General features: G+C 32.8%; 1 protein-coding gene across 1 annotated transcript; it reads left to right on the top strand.

Moving 5' to 3' along the window:
- Window positions 1-7,249: 7,249 nt before the first annotated feature.
- On the top strand, window positions 7,250-21,576 carry CPLX2_2 (complexin 1). Its single transcript, XM_051216392.1, has 5 exons — window positions 7,250-7,441; window positions 12,271-12,498; window positions 14,024-14,190; window positions 17,881-18,022; window positions 20,344-21,576. Exons 2-5 carry the CDS (start codon window positions 12,444-12,446, stop codon window positions 20,439-20,441), a joined length of 462 nt encoding a protein of 153 aa, XP_051066985.1. The 5' UTR covers window positions 7,250-7,441; window positions 12,271-12,443; the 3' UTR covers window positions 20,442-21,576.
- Window positions 21,577-21,948: the final 372 nt, after the last annotated feature.

The following is a 21,948-nucleotide window of genomic DNA, read 5'->3' as shown; positions in this document are numbered from 1 at the left end:
GAACAATATAAACCCATACATATATGGATGGATGGATGGATAGGTGGATGGATGGATGGATAGGTGGATGGATGTATGTATGCATATATACGTAATATTTGATGTTGAAAAAAATTATAAAAGAAATAAACAATTGAAAAACTAAATGCAATTATTTCTTTTATTGAACATTGAACATGAATGGAATTGTTCTAAATTTAAAATAATTAGTCTCTTTGATAAATTTCGATAATATCAGAAGGGGGTTTTTGTGGATATTATAGTAATTTTTATAGTTGAGATCATGAGTTAATTGAAGCTAGATTATCATGGAAAATCTGAAAGTACTGAATGTTCGTTTTGTCGTAGTATAGGACTCCTCGTGAGAATCGAACCCAGGACCTATCAGTCTTGCGCACGAATACTTAACTTCTAAATCAATGAACCAGGATTTAACGGTGTTAATCTCTAACTTCAACTAATCCACCAAATTGAGAGACACATCCACCATTGTCTTCAATAAGTTACTATCTCACAACAGACCAAGTTGAACTGCGCTGGTCACTGCTTCTCACTAGAACTCCTTGAAATACCTCTTGAAGCTAGTCACTAGTCAGAATATGTTGAATAATATCATAAATGGTTTATTTGGATATTATAGTAATTTTAATAGTTGAGATCATGAGTTAATGAGAAAACGCAGGTTATCAGAATTATTTGATATATTTGCACAATACATTTCGAACAATCTGATCACAAATATACTTGTTAAGACATTTTCAAGTGAAAATTAAAAGGTCAACTAGACAGTTGGAAGGTAATTTGTAACAAAGAAAAATAAAGTACACATAAACAATGTGATAACCACTCTAGAAACACGTACATGGCGAGGAGCAATCGTTATTCGTAAGTAAGGGTGGAAGAACATATATCCAAGTAGCTGCAGAAACAATCCTTCTGTAACTAACTCTAAACGTTTTTAGCTAGCAGCTGATAATAGTTAATCAAGCTTCTCAGATCAATGAGGAAGAAAATAAATCGAGCCACTTTACATATTCGTTACATTACATCAAGCGTGCTAATAGAGCTGCTATGAAATGTCATGCATAATGTGAACATTTTTGGAATTCTCCCCGAACTGGTTAATTTCATGCTTTTCCTTGAGCGGATTATATCAACTTTTGAGTTTTGGAAAGGTAGACATTCCTTCGTGTATGTATATATCTTCTTTTACCATAATTCTAGAGACTGTCCTCATGCATTATGACTGTCTCTGTTAAAGTGAGAGGGTGGAAACAAAAATCCATTTCTGAAAATGGCCTGGTTAATAATCAAGATCTTCTTAGAGAATTCGAGAGGATTTTCTCCTAAATCAATGCCACGTGTGGGACTCAGTATCCCCAGATATTAAATAATTTATGATCCTATTATATGCAGCAGCTACTATGAAGTTTTATCTCCTAACTCTACTCCACTGTCTTTTAGTACACTAATCTTATAAGATATTTTACAACTATAGTTTTGTTAAAAACATGTACAAAGGGGTTCAGTTTACGGGTAAAAATATTCATATAGACTTACTACACTCGCGTAGTATATATTTCTCAGTTAATATACCTACTAAAGATTACGAAAATTAGTCAAAACTACAAGCGTATCCATATATAATATTAGTTGATAGTCGTATAGTGTTAGGTGGAGTGTTATAAACCGATTATGACAAATTCGAAGTGTCTTGAGCTCGATCCTGTGATGGAAGATCTGAAATGAGGGGATAAGACAACTGTTTATCGATTCATAGTTTTCAAGGGTTCATCAGTTAACGTTAGTTCATGACGGAAAGTATATCATATTAGATATTGGCAAACCCTCTTCCAAGTCTTCTAATATTCATCTGATAAAGACCTTATTGATTAATTATTACATTTAACATTCATTTCTAGTATTCCATACTGGACAGTAACCCAATGAGAATAATTTAATAGATTTAATACATTTAATATAAAAGGGTAAAAGTATAAAATTGAAAGAGATGGTGTTTACGTATCTCATGCTTTTGAGACTTATGTTTAGCTTGAAGTTACATTGTGTACTTCAAGAGTGTGAACAGTAGAGTTTTCAAAATAATCTGAAAAGAAAAAGGACAAGAAAGAAAAAAACTATCCAACAATTCAATAATTACATAAGATACTCTTACGTCTAATAATCAAACTAATCAACAACAACAATTAGCATTAACACATCAGTAAGATTAAAACAACCTGATAATCAAAACTAGAAGTTAATAAGGTAATGCTTTGAATACGTTACACACAAGTAATTTAAATTATGTACTATTCCGATCAGTTTTAAAAGTTTCTATCTCTGCAACACAATAAATACATTGAATCATTTGAAATTTGATTTGATTTTGTTTTAATAATAAAAACAATAACACAATAGAAATATTTTAAGACTTGGCAACTGTTAAGGAGATTTAGAAAACTCCTCGAAAAAAAACAACTTAGAAAAGGCTCTGAAAGCATTGAGAAGCATCTTATTCAATCATCATTCATTAGAAGTTTTGCACGAAACATCTAATAAGTGAAAAATCACACATCAAGTTTCTGATTGGATGATTACCTATACTGGTATTATGTTTAGTAGCATTCCAGAATTTTCCGAAAGTCTAAAGCCATCTAAAATACTATAAAAACCCTAGATTTCTTGTAAATAAACAAAAGTTTGGAGTAAAGCATTCCTCCTATAATTCGCGTCTTTTCTCTCGTATTCAAGTTGGTGTTTAGATCTAACCTAGGGGTTACTAAAAGAGCTTAGAAACTGAATCTAGCATTCAATTAGATTTATCGGTTTGAATAATTTTTCTGGTTGGTGTTTTTTAGCGAGTTAGATTTCTACTGGATGGGGTCGCTAACCCTATGCCCAATCCTCCTCCTTTATCCGGGCATGGGACCGGCAGTGGCCTCAGAGGGGCTCCAGGCGGAGACTATAATTTGCGGACGACTTTTGAGCGACGCTAAAGTGATCTTGAGAGTGTCTACCTACTTACTAGGGCTAAATGAGGGTTATAAAGAAGTTTGAAGAGTAAGGATGATGATTTACAGTTGATGACATCAGCTATAATGCCAAGATGCTATCTCGCCAAATGGGTGAATGAATTTCGCGCTAAAAACCCAGACCTATTATCGTAAATCTGATTGGTTTGTCCATAAATTATAGTCTCGCTGGTTTATCAGAGAATACTAAAACATTTATGTTATCCTCATAGAAATACCTTTATAACCTACTGTAAAACACAAAAAAATTTTCACTCTATCTTATTCTAATTATTTTCATTAATCAAGCTAAACGTTTTAAACAGATTCTTTCTTCTCTCCTTTTTTTCTTTTTTTCTCTGAATTCTTGTAACGTTCTGTATATCACTTGATACAAAGAGAAGATTTTCAAGAAAAAAACTGACATTGGAATTGTAAATTTAAGTTTGTTTTTTCTTTACTTTTTTTCCTTCTGTACTTGTATTATGACAGTGTTATGAAACTAATAAGGCATGATTATTTACACATATATAATAATTTTTCTGGTTAGCGTTCTTTTAGCGTGTTAGTTTTCTAAGGGATTGAGTCGCTAACCCCATGCTCAATCCTCCTCCTTTACCCGGGTTTAGGACCGGCAGTAGCCCCCGGAGGGACTCCGGGCGGAGTTACACATATATAATGGTGAATATATATTTGTACAATTAATGAGTTGATGTTAGTATGAGCTAAATTTTTAATTTAAATTCACTTGGTGTTGTTTTACTTGTATCTTCTTATTGTTATTTAGGTTCGCACAATTGATCAATCTCATTTTGGCATATGTGGATCCTGTGCGGATTGCCTCGATATAGCCTTAAGTCACAAGCTTTCTAAGCAAAGATGAATAATGGCTAGTAGTGGAAACCAGTTTGATGTGTGTTTCATCGTATTTGGGACTCGTCAACTGGATGTACCTGCATCCCAGAGTTGATGTTCACTTTGAGAGTGACTCGAACCCAGTACTATTCGCTCCAAACGCCATTGCGTTATCCACTTAGCTACTGAGTCCTGATAGCCACCCGCTTGTGCAACGAGGTGAAGTTTAAATTCACTTGGTGTTGTTTTACTTGTATCTTCTTATTGTTATTTACAACTTTAATCGATCAATCTCATATTGGCATATATGCATCCTGTGCGAACTATTTCGATATAAGTAAACAACATCAAGTGAATTGAAAACTTCACCCCATTGTACAAGCAGATGATTATCAGAACTCAGTAGCTAAGTGGATAACGCAATGGCGTTTAAAGAGAACGGTATTGGATTTGAGTCACTCCCGGAGTGAACATCAACTGTGAGATGCAGGTATATCCAGCTGACAAGTTCCAAATATGACGAAACGCGCGTCCTGGATTTCACTTCTAGTTACTATCCAGCTTTGGATTTTTAATTGTCCTTATTTATTAGCTGACAACAACAAAAATATAGTTCTGTACATAGAAAGTATACTGTGTTTAATGTTACCTAAGATTTAAAGATATAAATGGATGGCTTTCATGTCCTACTATAAGATTATTCATCAGTATAACTTGATTGTTGAAATGATTCTATTCAATAACATAGTGACCTATATATTTCATTTTCAATCAATGAATAGAGCGATATTAATTTAGTACTATTATTGTTAATGTTTTATTTCTGACATGATTAAAGTTCATAGACTTTGGGTTATCACTGGAAGTTCGAAGAATTCATTTAAAATTTAGAAACTAGTGGCAATATGACTATCATTCAGACAAGGAGTTTGTGGAGACTTTTCTAATAAAATCAACATTAGCCAGATAATTGCTAAAAAACAGAAAGGACTTAACAACTATTTTTATTCTTTGTTTGAGTTCGTTGTTGACTGAGATTTCGTATACACAACGTATGGTTAGAATATAAATATCTAAGCTATGACAGGGCTCGGACTTGAGATCGGTAATTTGTCTCAACAGTTCTCTCTAAACTCAGTTATTAGACTTGACAATTTTATAACCGGAGTAGATATGTTTAGGAAATCTATTAAAATGTTTCAGCAAATATCTACTCTTGGTTCTGTAACTCAGAACCCAAAAACTGTCTATTTAAAAGTAAATTCTGGATCAGTGACAGTTAATGACCAGTTAGTGAATCGGCATTTTTTTATATCCTATCCTGGTCCTTTTACAACTAGTCAGCATATATTTTCTTATCATTTACTATCTTAGATATGGGATATGGCTAGCAGTGGGACCCAGGACTCGCGTTTCAGCCTATTTAAAATCCGTTAGTTGGATATTCTTGCATCTCAGAGCTAATGCTTAGTTTATACCTCGAACACAGTACCGTCGCCTTCAAATATCGACGCGTTATCCACTTAGCTACTGATTCTAGACAATCAGCCACTTGTACAACGAATATTAATTTTAATTTAGATTGTAATGGTTCACATTATACCGTTATTGATATTTTGACTAAAATGTAATCAGTCCTGGATTCCACTGTTAGCCACATTCCATCTATTCTTCATCAACTTGTATTATAATAGGTATATCAAAGCAGTCCTCACAGGATCCACATATGTCAACCATGACTGATCGACCTTCAATCAAAGTACCAACAACGGGATAATCCGAACCATTATAAATTAATTTAAATACAAAATATGTCACATGATATTTCCTAGTTAGCGCGTTAATTAGATTTTCTTACAGTTTGATAATGGGTTCAGATCATTTTGAAATGTATGATCTAACACTACGGATAAATTCTGATTATTTTTTCATATACTATAATCATTTAGTGTTAAACCATGTAACATAAATGATATTTGGTTAGTTGTGGTAAATTTTAAGTTAGTTGGTAGATTGATTTACAAGTTTAAACACTTATCTGATCATAAATATAATCAACACTATACTTATTTATTTACGCTTGTTACCCATCGTAGAGGAGCATAAGCCTCCCATCAGCACTACTGTAAAATAAAATAATTCATACTACTTAATAAAGAACATGTACATTAGATGATTTGCACATATTAAAATACTTTACTTACTTACGCCTGTTACTCACAATAGGGCATAGGCTGCCGACCAGCATTCTCCAACCCACTCTGTCCTCTGCCTTCCCTTCCACTTCTATCCAATTGTTGCCCATTCTCCTCATATCTATCTCCATTCCCCGGCGTAATGTGTTCTTTGGTCTTCCTCTTCTCCACCTTTGACCTTGAGGATTCCATGTGAGGGCTTGCCTTGTGACGCAGTTGGGTGCTTTCCTCAATGTGTGTCCTATCCACTTCCAGCGCTTCTTCCTAATTTCTTCCTCCACTGGGATCTGGTTTGTTCTCTCGTACAGTAGGTTGTTGCGGATCGTGTTTGGCCAACGTATCCGAAGTATTTTACGTAAACAACTGTTGATAAACACCTGTATCTTTTGGATAATGACTTTCGTAGTTCTCCAGGTTTCTGCCCCATACAGTAGAACTGTTTTGACATTTGTATTGAAAATCCTGACCTTGGTGTTGGTTGATAGTTGCTTTGATTTCCAGATATTCTTCAATTGTAGATATACTGCTTTCGCTTTGCCGATCCACGTCTTCACATCTGCATCAGATCCACCATGTTCATCAATGATACTACCATAATTTAGCAACAAAATAATGCATATTTATATAAATTTCTATTCATAATTGATGGATCACTGGGTGGCGCAGATCGAATGCTATTGATCAGGTTGCAATATGGTCAGGGAGCACCAGTTCCCTCAAGAGTACAGATACATCTTTTTGACGAGTGTCAAAGGGCATGAAACCCGGGTCCAGATTTTACTGTTGACTACCTCCAACCACCATTCTATAAATTTCTATACACTACACGTTCAGGATAGTAAACAGTAGTAAAAAAAAGAAAAGAAAGAGCATTACATAGTTTAGACAAATCTGTCATCAATATTATTACTATAAACTATTTCTATATTCTTTCTCCTCTTAAATTATAATTCTATCTATTGCCTACCTTTCAGACCAATATTCCCTTATCTTATTGTATAAGTAAACTATTGATAAAAAAGGGTAAAAATTTACTTCAGCTTAAACTCAAACTCAGTCTCATATTGACTAGTTAAATAAAAATAATTCATAGTGATTGGTTATGAATATTTTTTCCATACTTTAACTAACTTCATTCTTATAGGCTATTAGAAAATGGCTATCATTCTCTGCCCGGGTTAATATAATGAAATGGATAATATTGAATATTCTTTATAAGAATCAACTAAAAATACCCATTAACCATATGCATAGAACTCATAAGGAAGAAGAAAACAAACAGATATATCATATAACATTATCATAGTTACTAAAAGAATAATAAATATTCTTAAAGGTAAATATTTATAGTGAAATAGGAATTCATTTTATATTCTGGTAAGTATATTATTATTATTATTTATTTGAACACATAAATACTGGTACAAGAAGGCACCAAATACATATGCGCCACACAAATCTCATTTAATTTGTGTGAGAGCTGTGGTACTACCTGAGTGACCAAACCAAAACAGGTGATTTTCCTAGAAGGTCACATCCGGAGCCTTCGACTCGAAAATCTGATCCATAAGGCAGTGGAACATTGTAAGGAGATACAGTCTCATGATAGCCGGTGAACAACAATTGGTTCATACACCATTTGTTCCTTCAGGATCCTGAAGCCTATGTACACTATTGGTTTGGAATGAGGATTTTCCAACTCCTCTAGGTGGACTCTTCGTTTCCACCAACCCGGTTAAAGCTCTGGACATTCGCTTTTCGTCCTCTCAATTTTGTAAACAACACCCCCGCCATGAGAACGCAGTGAGTAGGACTTCTCTGGCAGAGGCCATGTGAAAGTATTTGGAGAGAGAGAGAGTGTGTTGACTCTCCCCACTCACGGCCGTATCAGGGCACTTGGGGTAAAAGTATATAATCATGATCATTTAGTAAGTAGAATCATATAATTAATATTTTAGCAACTGAAATTCTTTTAATGTATAAAAACGTTTTTTAGGCTATTTTAAATGATAACTCGATCATTATAGATATATTCGTATTTTTCGAGTACCATTTAACAAGATGAAACTTTGAAAGATCCCTCTTAAATATTGATCTATTGATAAATACATTTAAAAGATAGAAGGTTATTGTGAAGTTATTCTCCGAAGGATAAATGATTAAAACTTGATAATGCTCTGAAAGGTTATTTTCTTCTATATTTCTGAATGTTGAACAATCACCAACTTCTTGTTGTTTTTTATTTCTTTGAATCCGGGTAAACTATAATTAATGTTTTTCACACATTTAATGATTACTTCAAGGTTCAAAGATAAATTGCTTAGACTAGCTACCTATCTCTAACTATTAGTTCAAATACTAAATTGACCCATGCAGAACTCAATGGTTTTTTCTGGAAGAAATTATAGATTAGTACAATCATAAAGTATCCTAGTTATTTCCGAATATCTATTTAGTTCCTAATCCATTAAACAGAACAACATTCATCCAGTATTCAAATTATTCTGATCTGTTTAATAGAATCAGTAAATCGGTGTAAATGGTTTCTAATTACCAAAATCGATCAGTAGCACATTTTTTTATTTTCAATGGTTATCTTCGTAATAATAATGTATTTAAAGTATAGTTTAAGTGATAACTTCTACAATTCCTCACGAAATACCCCAGTTTCTTTTCTTTCAACGTTATTCTATTATTATTATTATTATTTAAGAGCTATTAGAATGTTATTTTGTGAGTTTTCACAAGTCCTTAACTCAGTTACACAGTACTAACGTACACTGACTATTGACTTTATTAGTTAATCAATAAAGAAAAGTTGTTGAGTACACAACTTGTATTCAGGTTTGTACCTACAGTCCTCTTATTTACGTCTAAATAATCGGCTGATAACAATAATCTTCATACAAAAATTGTATACATTGAACTGATTACACTAACCATTAAACATCTCATATAATACTTTAATTATTTTTTGTATTTTCTATTGATAGACACAAATACTCCACTATTTCTCCATTACTGTTACAATATCCACATGAGGTCATATATAATTCCCTCTTTCTAGAAATTCTAATTAAAATAATCCAAGATCATAAGTACTTTCTATCATTATTTCATTACATAGTTTACAGGATTAATAAACTATATATACATATATAGCCAGTATATGTAAGTTTTGACAAATGCACAATGGGACGAAACAACCGTCCAGTGCTTCCAGATTTTCAATGGTGGTCTAACATCAATCAGTTCATGATCTCAATCAAAAAAATGAACAATAGTCAGTTTCATTGATATACAGTTACTAAAAGTATCTGAAATTGATTTATTGAATAAAAACATAGAAATCATTCAATAACTGAAATGGATTTGACAGAAACAACAATATAAAGAAGAAAAAAATGTATTTGTAGAAATCTCAACGAAAGAATTTGAAGTAATTCCAATGATTCACTTGATAATCTGGTTCATAGCTTTTTCAAGGAAATACATTTTTTCTTCCTCTTTAATGTCTTACATTAACTCAGTACTCAAATATTGTGAAACTATTCAATCAAATTTCGATGAAAGTTCTTATTTATTATCTTGTAATATAGTTATTCGTTTGCTGGAATACTGAATCAATCTATCTGATACATTAAACGTTATTGTATATAGATTTAAATACTTCATTACTATACTAGTGAACTTGATTGCTCATTTATTGAATATCACCTGAAGCATGTGAAAATGAATAAAGACCATGTAATTATTCAATGAATATTTATTAAACTTTTAGTATACATTGCACAATAATGTGAATAAAGATTAAGATGGAAATATATTTTGAATCTTAGATGTGTTTATTTCAACAGTTTGTGTATACTTTATTACCTGAATGATGTACAAACTTGAACTTTTGAAATGGATTAAACCATTTAAAAACTGATAATAATAATAATTAATGTGACATATGTTATGAAGTAATTCGAATATATATTCTCACTGAATAGATTCACAACCTAATTGATGGGTTTTACAGTTTAAGACTTAGAAAAAAGTAGGAATATTCAGTAGTTCATTCAACATAATATAGGTATGAACTAAATAACACTTTTGATGGTGTTTTGTTCTCTCAGCTGGATGGTTTGGTCGTGGAGCTTTCATCGTTCTTCTGAACTACATCATCATCATCACAAACTTCAGATAGAAGTCAAGTGTTCGAATTTCTCCACCATCACTAAAGAACACACTACAGAATCTCCCTCCCCCCCCAAAAAGAAATAATAAGTATTAAAATTCCTTCAATATTGTAGGTAAACCTTGTTGGTACATGCCAATTAGTACAAAACCTATCAGATGAGATATCTTGATAATTAACTTCATCAAGCGTCAGCTGTGTTAATACTCTCTGATAGTTATTGTTTCTAGACCTTATGTCAGATTGTGACTAAAATTATATCCGAATATTTCAATCGTTCAAGTTATTGATGATAATACACTTAGTAATGTAAAACATTTTTATTCAGTAGTTATAATTTATACGATACCATGTTTTAATAATACAAATCTTCATAGAAAAATTGAATTGGAAATGTGATGAGTATTTTTAAACATTTTATTGATTAACTATAAGTAAACAATTATTTTTCTCCTAATAGTTGCTAAGGCAACTAATTGAATTTCTTCTATCTATGTATACATGTCATATGATCGATCGGGTGTATCATAAAAAATAAACAAAAAAAAGTATTCAGAAATGAATTATTATATTAAAGGTAATTTAATGAATGTATCCAATTGGATATTGTTTACAGTGAATAGGATATTGCTATTATTATTATTATTATTATGACTTTATTCGTGCATACTATTTATTATTGACTGTAATGACAAAAAAGTGACGTCAGAGTGATTTCATATGCATTATGAATAAGAATACTGAAAAGGTCATTAACCTTTATTAATGCATGAGTACTTCTAGACACTGTCAATATACAAATGTATTAAATAACTAAAGATTTTAAGCATGAATTCATCAAAATTTAACTTCTTATCATTAGACTTTTAGTACGTGTATTGATAATTTCAATAAAATAAAAATCTGCTTATTATATGGGAACTTAATATATTCTTTAATAAATGAAATCATGAATCGATGAATTTTAGACCACCATTGGAAACCTGGAAGCATTGGACGGCCGTCTCGTTCTATTATGGGACTCGTGAGCAGTGTGCATCCACGATCCTACAAGTGGAAATCGAACTCTGGACTTTCGGTCTCTCGCGCGAACTTCTTATTTCGTTAGATTATAAGGTGCTGTGGTAGTTGTTGGATATATTAGATTACATCGGTAAAAGATCTTGATTAGATAGTGAATGAAACTAAGAAAGTACTAGACAGTCGTATTATCCTAGTATTGAACTCCTTTCAAGTGTTTACTCACAACTTGACTGAGGATAGGACCCAGAATCTTTAGGTTTCGAGATTAGCTTTAGACTTTTAGACCACTGAGTTAGTATTTATTGATTTATATCCCTAACATTAAGTAATACACAATATTGAGGAACCATTTTCCATTGTCTTCAGTGAGTAAATGATCAATTCAAGAGTTCATTGAATATCTGAATAAATCTTTTGAATCACTGAATTTTAAAGATTTGTGTAGTCAGTAGTCTCATTCTCTACATCCATTTACTAACCGATGTTTTAATAGAACTGGAAATTTTCACAACTGTAGAAATAAACTCGTACTTTAAACTCTTCAAATATTAGATTACTGGGTTTTTTCACATTTTTCGTATTTCCACTTATCAGTAAAAATATGTTTCTTCTCTTTTTTTCATATAATTTTAAGCAATGACTTGATTGTCATAGTAACCATTTATGATTTATATAACTGATTAAGCAATCAAATCTATGTTGAGAATGAGTCGGTTACCCACTAAAGACATAATGATAATCAAGTAACATTCTGAGTTAATTTGAATTGAATATGTAAACCATTAGATGTCAATTCATCGGTCAAAGGTTATGAGACCTAAACATCTTAGAGTTGATCACCATTAGGATTGTAAACATTCACTACTAAGGAGTTCCAGATTGTTCAGTAGTTTATTTTCACTGATTTTCTAAGTCCGATATGTGAACTAATAATATTTAACAGTCTTCACAAATCATGTACATTACGAATAGGAAATCATGTTGTTGTTTCTTTTTTTAGAAATATAATTAAATGCCACAGAAATCAAGAACTGTGGAATTAAAATAGAAAGTTGAAACGAACAGTATAGACACAAATCATATTAGAAAAAAGTGAATAAAAAGAAGATCAAATCTTCAGCGAACATCATATATATCTTCTGATTTCTCCTTAACAAAAGTATAATTTTAAAAATGGCAAGTTTTATTGCAAAACAACTAATCGGAAATCAATTGGATTCAGTAAAAGGTATGTATTTCTGTTTTGAATAATTGTCATGTTTTAAACCTGGAAGCACTGGATGGTCGTTTCGTCCTATTGATGGACTCCTCAGCGGTACGCATCCATGACCTCGCCTCTCGAGAATTGGACCCAGGACCTATCAGTTTCGCGAGCAAACGCTTATCCTCTAGACCACTGAGCCGGCTGGCATCTAATGGTGTTAATCTCTAACTTCAACTAATCCGCCAAATTGCGACACATACACCATTATTTTCAATGAATTACTATCTCATAACAGACCTGTTTGAACTCCACTAGTCACTACATCTCACTAGAACTCCAGGAAATACGTCTTGAATCCAGTCACTAGTGAGTTTGTCACGTTAGCCAGTCACGTAGCAAAATTACTACAATCTTCACAAAACCCGTTCTGATACTTACCTAAATTCATTTTTGCATTGTTTGTTTACAAACAGTTCAATCAAGTTGTCCTTTAAGTTCACGACTAATTGATTAGGTACAATCAATTGTGAATAGATGCCAAAGATTTTTGCAAAGATTCTGAACTCCCCAATAGTGGTATAATTTGCTTACTATAATTTTCGAAGAACATATTTTCTATAGGGAATTCGATTATGTAATATGGCATATGTAATATATTTCCCAAACACCTTAGTCAATAACAGTTCACTGCTTCCTCAATGTATCACACTGCATCAAACTTCAATACTGCTAACTCAACAATTATTCCGTGTAGGAATTGACTTAATTCAACCTAACCAGAAAGCAATATCCTTAGTTTACAAAAATCTAACCAATTAAAAAAAAGATTCACATAAATTCCTCTTTAAGGCTGCTTCACATTGCGGATAGTAAAATTTCAACTGGGTCCAACTTATTATTATAACTTCAGAAATTTCCGCCTGAAGTTAGCCTCTAGTGATTAAATGACAATTATCGGTGTGATGATTTGTGCAGATCATTGAATGTTATTGAAATCAAGAGCTGATTTAAGATACTAATCGAAAACAACGGAATAAGTTTGAGCAATATCGCGAATTGGTTAAATTTAAATATGTAAACCACTGGATACCAGCTCAATGATAAAAACTTAAATATCAGTATGGGGGTTTTGGAGATTATTAAGTTTTTGATTGGGATCATGAAAAGAATGATGTTAGACCACTGTTGGAAACCTGGAAGCACTGGACGACCGTTTCATCCCATTGTGGGACTCCTCGGCAGTGCGCATCCACGACCTCGCTCGCGGAATTCGACCCCAGGGCCGTCCAGTGTTTCCAGGTTTCCGACGGTGGTTTAACATCAATCGGTTCATGATCTCAATCAAAAGCTTAAATGTCTACTGCGACACCTGAATTTCCTACGTTCAATTTCCTTTGAGGCACTGGATACTCACTTCTTTGGAGTTTCATACTAGGACTAAACAGCTGTCCAGTGCGTCCTGGTTACCACTTTAGAGATTTTTATACAACATTTTTCTAGTTGTTCATAATACTAATTTTCTATTTCTTGTTTGATATCAATTTTCAAGGTGCATTAGGTGATAAGAAAGACGAAGGTGAAGGTGTTTTAGGTGGACGTAAAGAAATTGATCCAGAAGTTGAAGCGGCATTACGTGAGGCAGAAGAGAAAAGAGAAGCTAAACATCGTAAAATGGAAGAAGAACGAGAAGTGATGCGTCAAGGTATCAGAGATAAAGTAGGTTATCTTTTGTGGTATAGTATCATATTTATTACCTAGAGGTTGATTTTTTGCACCATAACTATGCTAGATTGACAATCATAAGTAACCCTCAAAGAGACTTTAAATAGAAGCGTTTTGAATACAGAGACCAATAGTTATGAGTTTGAAGTGATTGAGAAAACACGTAGTTCATATAGACGCCTCTAGTTATATTGTATTATTTGGTCTGAATGACTTTATTGGGAAGTCTTCATCATTAGCGGTAATTTCATATAAAAGTGAACTGTTTTGTTGGCTATTCCACGTATGTTAAAACAGTTAGTTCTGATGACCTTATTCATGATTGATTACTTCCGTAGGTTTTGTTGTCATCATTTGTCTTTGCATTTCATTCCTTTTATTTGGTTGACCTCTAACCAAATATTTGATTGGCTCTTTTTGTATGAGTTAGTACATCGTATCTATGTAAGTATGTAGATTGACTTAAATGGTATGTTTATAGATATTCTCAGGGATTTTTGAAAGTTTATCGATTCACAATGTTCACGTTTTCTCAAACTGAATTCATGTCCATGGTTATCTTAATCCACTGGTGCATTTATATGTAAAAATATACTATACATTTGTACTATTATTTTTGATTAGATATGAAAAGGAAACCACTTTGTCCTATGAAATATTTTTCGTAGTTTATGGAATTTATTTTGTAGATAGTACTGAAATTATGAGAAGGGGTTTTGTGGATATTATAATAATTTAGTAGTTGGATTCACGGGCCAATTGAAGCTAAACTACCACGGAAATCCTGGAAGCACTGAATGGTCGCTTCGTCCTACTATGGAACGCCTCAGATGTGCGCATACACGATCCTGCCCACAGCGAGGTTCGGACTCAGGACCTATCAGTTTCGCGAGCAAACGCTTATCCTCTAGACCACTGAGTTGGCTGGCATCCAACGGTGTTAATCTCTAACTTCAACTAATCCGCCAAATTGCGACACATACACCATTATTTTCAATGAATTGCTATCTCATAACAGACCTGGTTAAACTCTACTAGTCACTACATCTCACTAGAACTCCAGGAAATACCTCTTGAATCCAGTCACTAGTGAGTATATGTTGATTAATATCAGAAGGGGTTTTATGGATATAATAGAAATTTAGGAGTTGCAAACTAAGACGAAACGGCCGTCCAGTGCTTTCAGATTTTCCATGGTGATGGTGTGGCTTCAATTGACCCATGAATTCAACTACTAAATTAAAATCCAAATGTTTTGTAATACAATCTTTAAATATGATTTCATTCTATCAGTTTAACAAAACGATTGAATAAAACATGTAAAAATCCGCAATGGATTGTATCCAATGGTTATCTACTAATTTTACGTAATGGCTAAGATTGGAATTTGTGCTAAGGATTTTACAAATTACCTCAAAAGTCTGTTTTTATGTTCTTCACTGTATCAAACTAGCATATAATGCAAAAAATTACGAGTTATTGAACTAAATTGTTACATAACTTTCATTCTATCCGCTTTAGCTTACAACTTTAGGACTATGGTATAGAATCATACATAGGGGCTTCTGCTTAACACTTAGTTTAAATAATGAGACCGAATAAGAATATTAGCCTAATGTCATCATTTGTGTTGTAAATGTTTTAAGGAAATATCGGCTAGGACTGATGAATTACTAGCTTCCAAATTTAACTTTCCCGCAAACCATATTATTACTAGTGGTGTTTTGAATAACAGGTACTTCCGTGGTCTGCAGATATCAAAATACATCTGAATCTGATTGCTAAATTGCTATCCATTTATGTTGATTACTTAGTGCTTTAGCAACTGTTAACGCAAAAGATTTGGGATTTTTAGTGAGTAGTCAGAGCCATCAATATATTTATTGAGATCTATGGTGGAAGCCACGGCTTGTGTAACTGTCAGCGACTCTAATCTATGATTTGTCTAAAGAACTGAAAAAGATGTTGAAGAACCTGATTAGACCACATGATTAATGTATCAACTCCAAAAAATTCCTAGCAGATATAAAAAAATGCTATTAAACAACGGCGAAATAATAATCTCAACGCCACAGTTCTAGTCTCCTCAGTGTGTACGAAACGCCTTGAATATATAATATCATAACTGCTCAGCAACGAAGAACCCTGACAATATACAAAAATGCAGTGTTCGAGTTCGATTGAATTTACATATCAGTACTACTCAATAGTTAGATTCACAAGCAAGTCAAAGGGACCAATAATCAACCCAAAGATTTGAATACATTGCGTAGATGACCTACGTGCTATCTCCAAGAGATATAAATTTGATAATACACACAAGTTTATCAACTATATTTCCACTGTCATAGAATTTACTATAGAATAAATATCAGTAAACAAAATTCTGTTCTTAAGGGTGTTAATCAGTGAAACACATACAAGACCTTGAAAACTATTGGTATAGAGAAAGCCGAGCCTGAGATTAAGCATTAAGTTATAACCATCAAAAGCAGAAATGCACGAAACGAGCTGTGTGACATGTTATTCAGAAAAACCGAAATCCTCTTCAGAAATCGAAATGTTTGAAAATATGAAGAAATCTCTCTTCCGATTCACCTCAATCTTCATGTTTATTTTCTCAACTTTGTCAAAAATTACCTAACTAGAAGAAAATCATCCCCGGGAACAAGAACACAGAGTACTCGATAATGTGTAGAAAAAGATCTTAGAAAACGTGATATGGATTTCGAAATCACTCGAAATTAAAGTCAAATCAAAATAATCACTACTTCATTTTACGTAGGCTGAAAATTATAACTATAAATGAAGACAATTTCAGTACTTCACTAGTGAAATTCACGAGTCAATTGAAGCCACACCACCACCATGGAAAATCTGAAAGCACTGGACGGCCGTTTCGTCTTAGTTTGCAACTCCTAAATTTCTATAATATCCATAAAACCCCTTCTGATATTAATCAACATATACTCACTAGTGACTGGATTCAAGAGGTATTTCCTGGAGTTCTAGTGAGATGTAGTGACTAGTGGAGTTCAACCAGGTCTGTTATGAGATAGTGATTCATTGAAAATAATGGTGTATGTGTCTCAATTTGGTGGATTAGTTGAAGTTAGAGATTAACACCGTTGGATGCCAGCCGACTCAGTGGTCTAGAGGATAAGCGTTTGCTCACGAGACTGATAGGTCCTGAGTCCGAACCTCGCTGTGGGCAGGATCGTGGATGCGCACATCTGAGGCGTTCCATACTAGGACGAAGCGACCATTCAGTGCTTCCAGGATTTCCGTGGTAGTTTAGCTTCAATTGACCCATGAATCCAACTACTAAATTATTATAATATCCACAAAACCCCTCTCTGATTTGGATTTTATCTATTATAATCGGTTATTACAGTTCAAATGAAATAAATTTGATTTAAATTCTTTTTCTAAATCCGATAATAATTTACATCAGATACCAGTTAAAAGAACAACAATTTTTTAGTTTTAGCAATAAGTTTGACTTTCTTCCATCATTATTTATAATTTAGTTTACTTTTAAAATTACGATTGCTGCAAGCCATATGAATAAGGTAAAGTGGGAAATTCTTTTGGGATTAAACGTGTGTCAATTTATGCAACCATTTATTGTATACAATTCTGCATTTTGACGTATTTTCTCCATACATTCATTTATGTTTCTAGTATGGTATTAAGAAAAAAGAAGAAGAGGTTCCAGCTGATTTCGACTTTTCTAGTCCTGAAGGTCGTCTCGGTCGTAAACGTAAAACTCCAGCTGAACTAGCGGCTGAGGCAAATGAAGCGGAAGATGAAAACATTTTAACAAGTAAATTTATGTATCTGTATTATGCTACTGATGTATATGTTAGTAGTATATTGAATAGTGCGGGATGTTTTTTTATTAACTAAAATGTATGAGTAGTGGTTTTGTGGAGATTGTAGTAACTTCAATAGTTGAGATCATGAGTCAATTAAAGCTAGACCACCATGGAAAACCTTGAAGCACTTGACTACCATTTCCTCCTAGTATGGGACCCCTCAGCAGTGCGCATCCACGATCCAGCCTCGCGAGAATCGAACCCAGGACTTATCGGTCTCGTGCGCCGTCGTGTGCTCCTACGTTTTTTATGGTGACCTAGCTTCAATTGACTCATTATCTTAACTATAAAAACGTATTAGTCGAAATGCGATTGCCCAAAAATAACTATTCCCATCATTCTAGAACTTACGGGACTTCCTACAGTAGACGACGATTTAGATTAAAATCAGTCTTTTAATATTTCAACTTTAGTTTTCGAATAATTTACACCATGCTACTCTCTAGTTCTCATTGAAATTTAATACGTATTCGCAATCAGAAAAAGAATTTTCAGCAATTTTAGGGAAACACATGATATTTTGTGGTGAGTAGAATAAATAAGTAATAGAGGGAGTCAATTATTTCGGCTGGAATGAAGCTATTGTAATCCTGTAAAAACTGACTGCCAGAAACTAGCCATAAATATTAAGGCGGGATATTTCCTCACTGCCATAGAGTAGCTTAACTTTAAAGAATCATTAATCAGTCGTTATATAATAAGCCTTAGTGTTCGCAAACTTGATGCTTCTACGTGAATCCAGTGGCAAGACTATAAACACTTATCTCGGGTAGACATTAATGTTTATATGAAGGCTAGTATCTAGTATATCAAACACTGGAGTTATAAGAATAAATATCAGTAGAAGGTCAAGAAATAAACGACCATATCATGAGAGTCTATTGTCCGTATAATTATCTCTGTAAAACTGTTTTGTTGAAAGTCTCATAAGGCACTCAGATTCTCAAAAGTGAATGTGAAGTATTGAGTTAATTGAATCGAAAATGAGACAGTTACTGATCATTAGTACTGAATAAGGATTCTACTATAACTGAGTGAGTGGTATCATGTTCAAGTTGATGGTTCCAGTATAGAACTATCAATGAAAAATCCTGAGGCTTCAAAAGCTCGAATGAAATGACTGGACATTTATCCATCGTTTCCCCTTCCGATATCAGTATATAACCAAGGCTATTCAAGAACCTTTTTCACCCCTAGACTGTCACTTTATCCTATTATGTATCGTACTGAATTCCCAAAGTTAGTTAAATGGCTATGATCTTTGACTATCGAGTATACTGTGATACTATCTAACCAACTCTATTTACATCAGTTTGAATGTGACACTTATCACTTTAATCTACAACATACAATAAGTTAATCTCTCAGATTGATTCAGAAACCATCGTCTAGTTATCAGCATAGAGTTGTGGAGATTATTATGTTTTTAATTGACATCATGAACCGATTGATGTTAGATCCCCATTGAAAATCTGGAAGTACTGGACGGCCGTTTCGTCTTATTGCGGGACTCCTCAGCAGTACACATCCACGATCCCGCTAGCTGGATTAGAACCCAGGGCCTTCAATCTCGCGCGCAAACGCTCAACCTACTAGACCATTGGGCCAGCATTCAACGGTATTAGTGTCTAACCTGTACCAATCCTCAAAATTGCACGACCATATTCCATTGTACTGAGGTAGATACCTATCTCTACCCAACACGAATTAGCTGGGTTCGAATCCCGCGAGCAAGATCGTGGATGTGCACTACTGAGGAGTCCCATAATAGGACGAAACGGCCATCCAGCACCCCTGGGTTTTGAATGGTGGTCTAACATCAATCGGTTCAAGAGCTTAATCATTATCTAGTTTTTGAATCCCATTTTGTAGTCATATTGTAGTGAACAAGAACACGAGTGGGGACAATTGGATGTAATTGACAGTAAATTGCAGAGCATCTCAATAAAATCCGAGAACCATGTAGTGAATTGTTAATTTTGCAACATATCAATCCATCATATCAAAATTAACTGTTCCTGTTGCAATCATCAATCCATTGTCTCAGATTTGATTGTTCATAGGTTTTCATATCAATTACGTTTCATTCTCGTTCTTTCCTCATCGACCTTCTACTTAAATACATTATATGCCTAACCACCGTTATATACTACTTGTGTGGATATAAGTAACCCACATCACAATATAACGGTAGATAAATTATTTTTATCAATTCATTGATGATGTTCTCATATATATATATATATATCCTTACTATCATCATTTCTAGGTATGTTACCAGAAAATATGAGAAATATGGCTAATAAAGTAACTGAAGTTCCAGGGAAAATAATTTCAGAAGCTAGTGAAAAATGTCTTCTTATGTGATTATTATCATCTAAAAAACGAAAAAAAATCAAAACTATCATATACTTTTAAACAAATATAAACATGTATAATCATGTCAATATAAATCTCATCAAAAGTAATTCTGGCATAGTCAGTATATGCATACATGTCACTATGTTAAACAGACCATAGTAATGATAACAAGAAAGAACTTCATTATTCCTGATTGAATCGTTTATTTATTTATTGATTTATTGATTTTATTCTAATATTGTAATACAAAACTGTGTGACCATTTCAATACATTAAATGATTAATTAACTCCTTCTACTTATATATATAAATTAAATTAGTGCCTGATATTGAAGTTATTCATGTATGTTTATTGTATACATAGAATTATCATCATAAATACAAAAAAAACAAAGCAATTATAAACCTTATCTGCACATATATATTCCATGTGTTTAATCTTTGTTTATTAATAGTCTATTTGTTTAGTTATATCATAACAAATTGTATGTAGAATAATAGAGATTTCATTGATTACGTAACTAACTAACTAACTAACTAATTAATTAATTAATTAATTAATTAAATCACTTTTCATTAATTTTAATTTCTTTCTTTCATTGATTTCTTCAATTATATAATAAATTAGTAAATAAACTCAATTATAATTTAATTAATTCATTAATTGTATCATTTATTCATGCATACAAATATACAATCAAAACAAACAATTAAATAAATAAACTGTAATAATTGAATATATTACATCATTATATTCATATTTCATTTCATAATTTTAATTATTTTCTAGATTGATGATTACATAATAATTGACTATTGATTTTGTTTATTTATTTCATTTATTTATTTCATTATTTATTGATTCAAACTATTTGAAACGTTTATTATTCACATGACAACCATAAATTAATGGAATTTAAAATCAATATAAAAAAAAGAAAAAAATCAAAAAAAGAGAAAAATAAAAAAAACTATCATAAACTGTGAACCATGCATAATTCGAAACAATGGCGGATTCATTCTATTTGAAATTTTAAACAAAAATGAATGACCCATTGTCTGTTCATAAACAAAAATATATATTTATTATTATTATTATTCATTATCTTATATTGTATTTTTGAAATAGAAATATATATATATTCCTCATAGAATGGATAGTTGAAAATGCGAAATTGATTGTTTACTCATATTGATTTTGTTTTATATTTGTGCGAGTAATTTAGTAATTAGTATCAGAAAGGGTTTTGTGGAGATTGTAATAAATTCAATAGTTGAGATCATGAATCAATTGAAGCTAGATCATCATGGAAAACCTGGAAGCATTGGATGACCATTTCGTCCTATTGTGGGACTCTATAATAGTGCGCATTCACGATCTCGTCTCGCAAAATTCAAACTCAGAACTTGTCGATCTCGCGTGCTAGTGCTTAGCTAATAGACCATTGAGCTGACCGGCATCCAGCGGTGTTAATTTCTTCATCTGTAACTATCTCGTAATACCTGTATAAAT

The sequence above is a fragment of the Schistosoma haematobium genome, chromosome 4 (genome assembly GCF_000699445.3).
Source record: "Schistosoma haematobium chromosome 4, whole genome shotgun sequence".
Taxonomy (NCBI): domain Eukaryota; kingdom Metazoa; phylum Platyhelminthes; class Trematoda; order Strigeidida; family Schistosomatidae; genus Schistosoma; species Schistosoma haematobium.
Note: the sequence above shows the minus strand (reverse complement) of the source record. Positions and strands in the feature narration are given on the sequence as shown.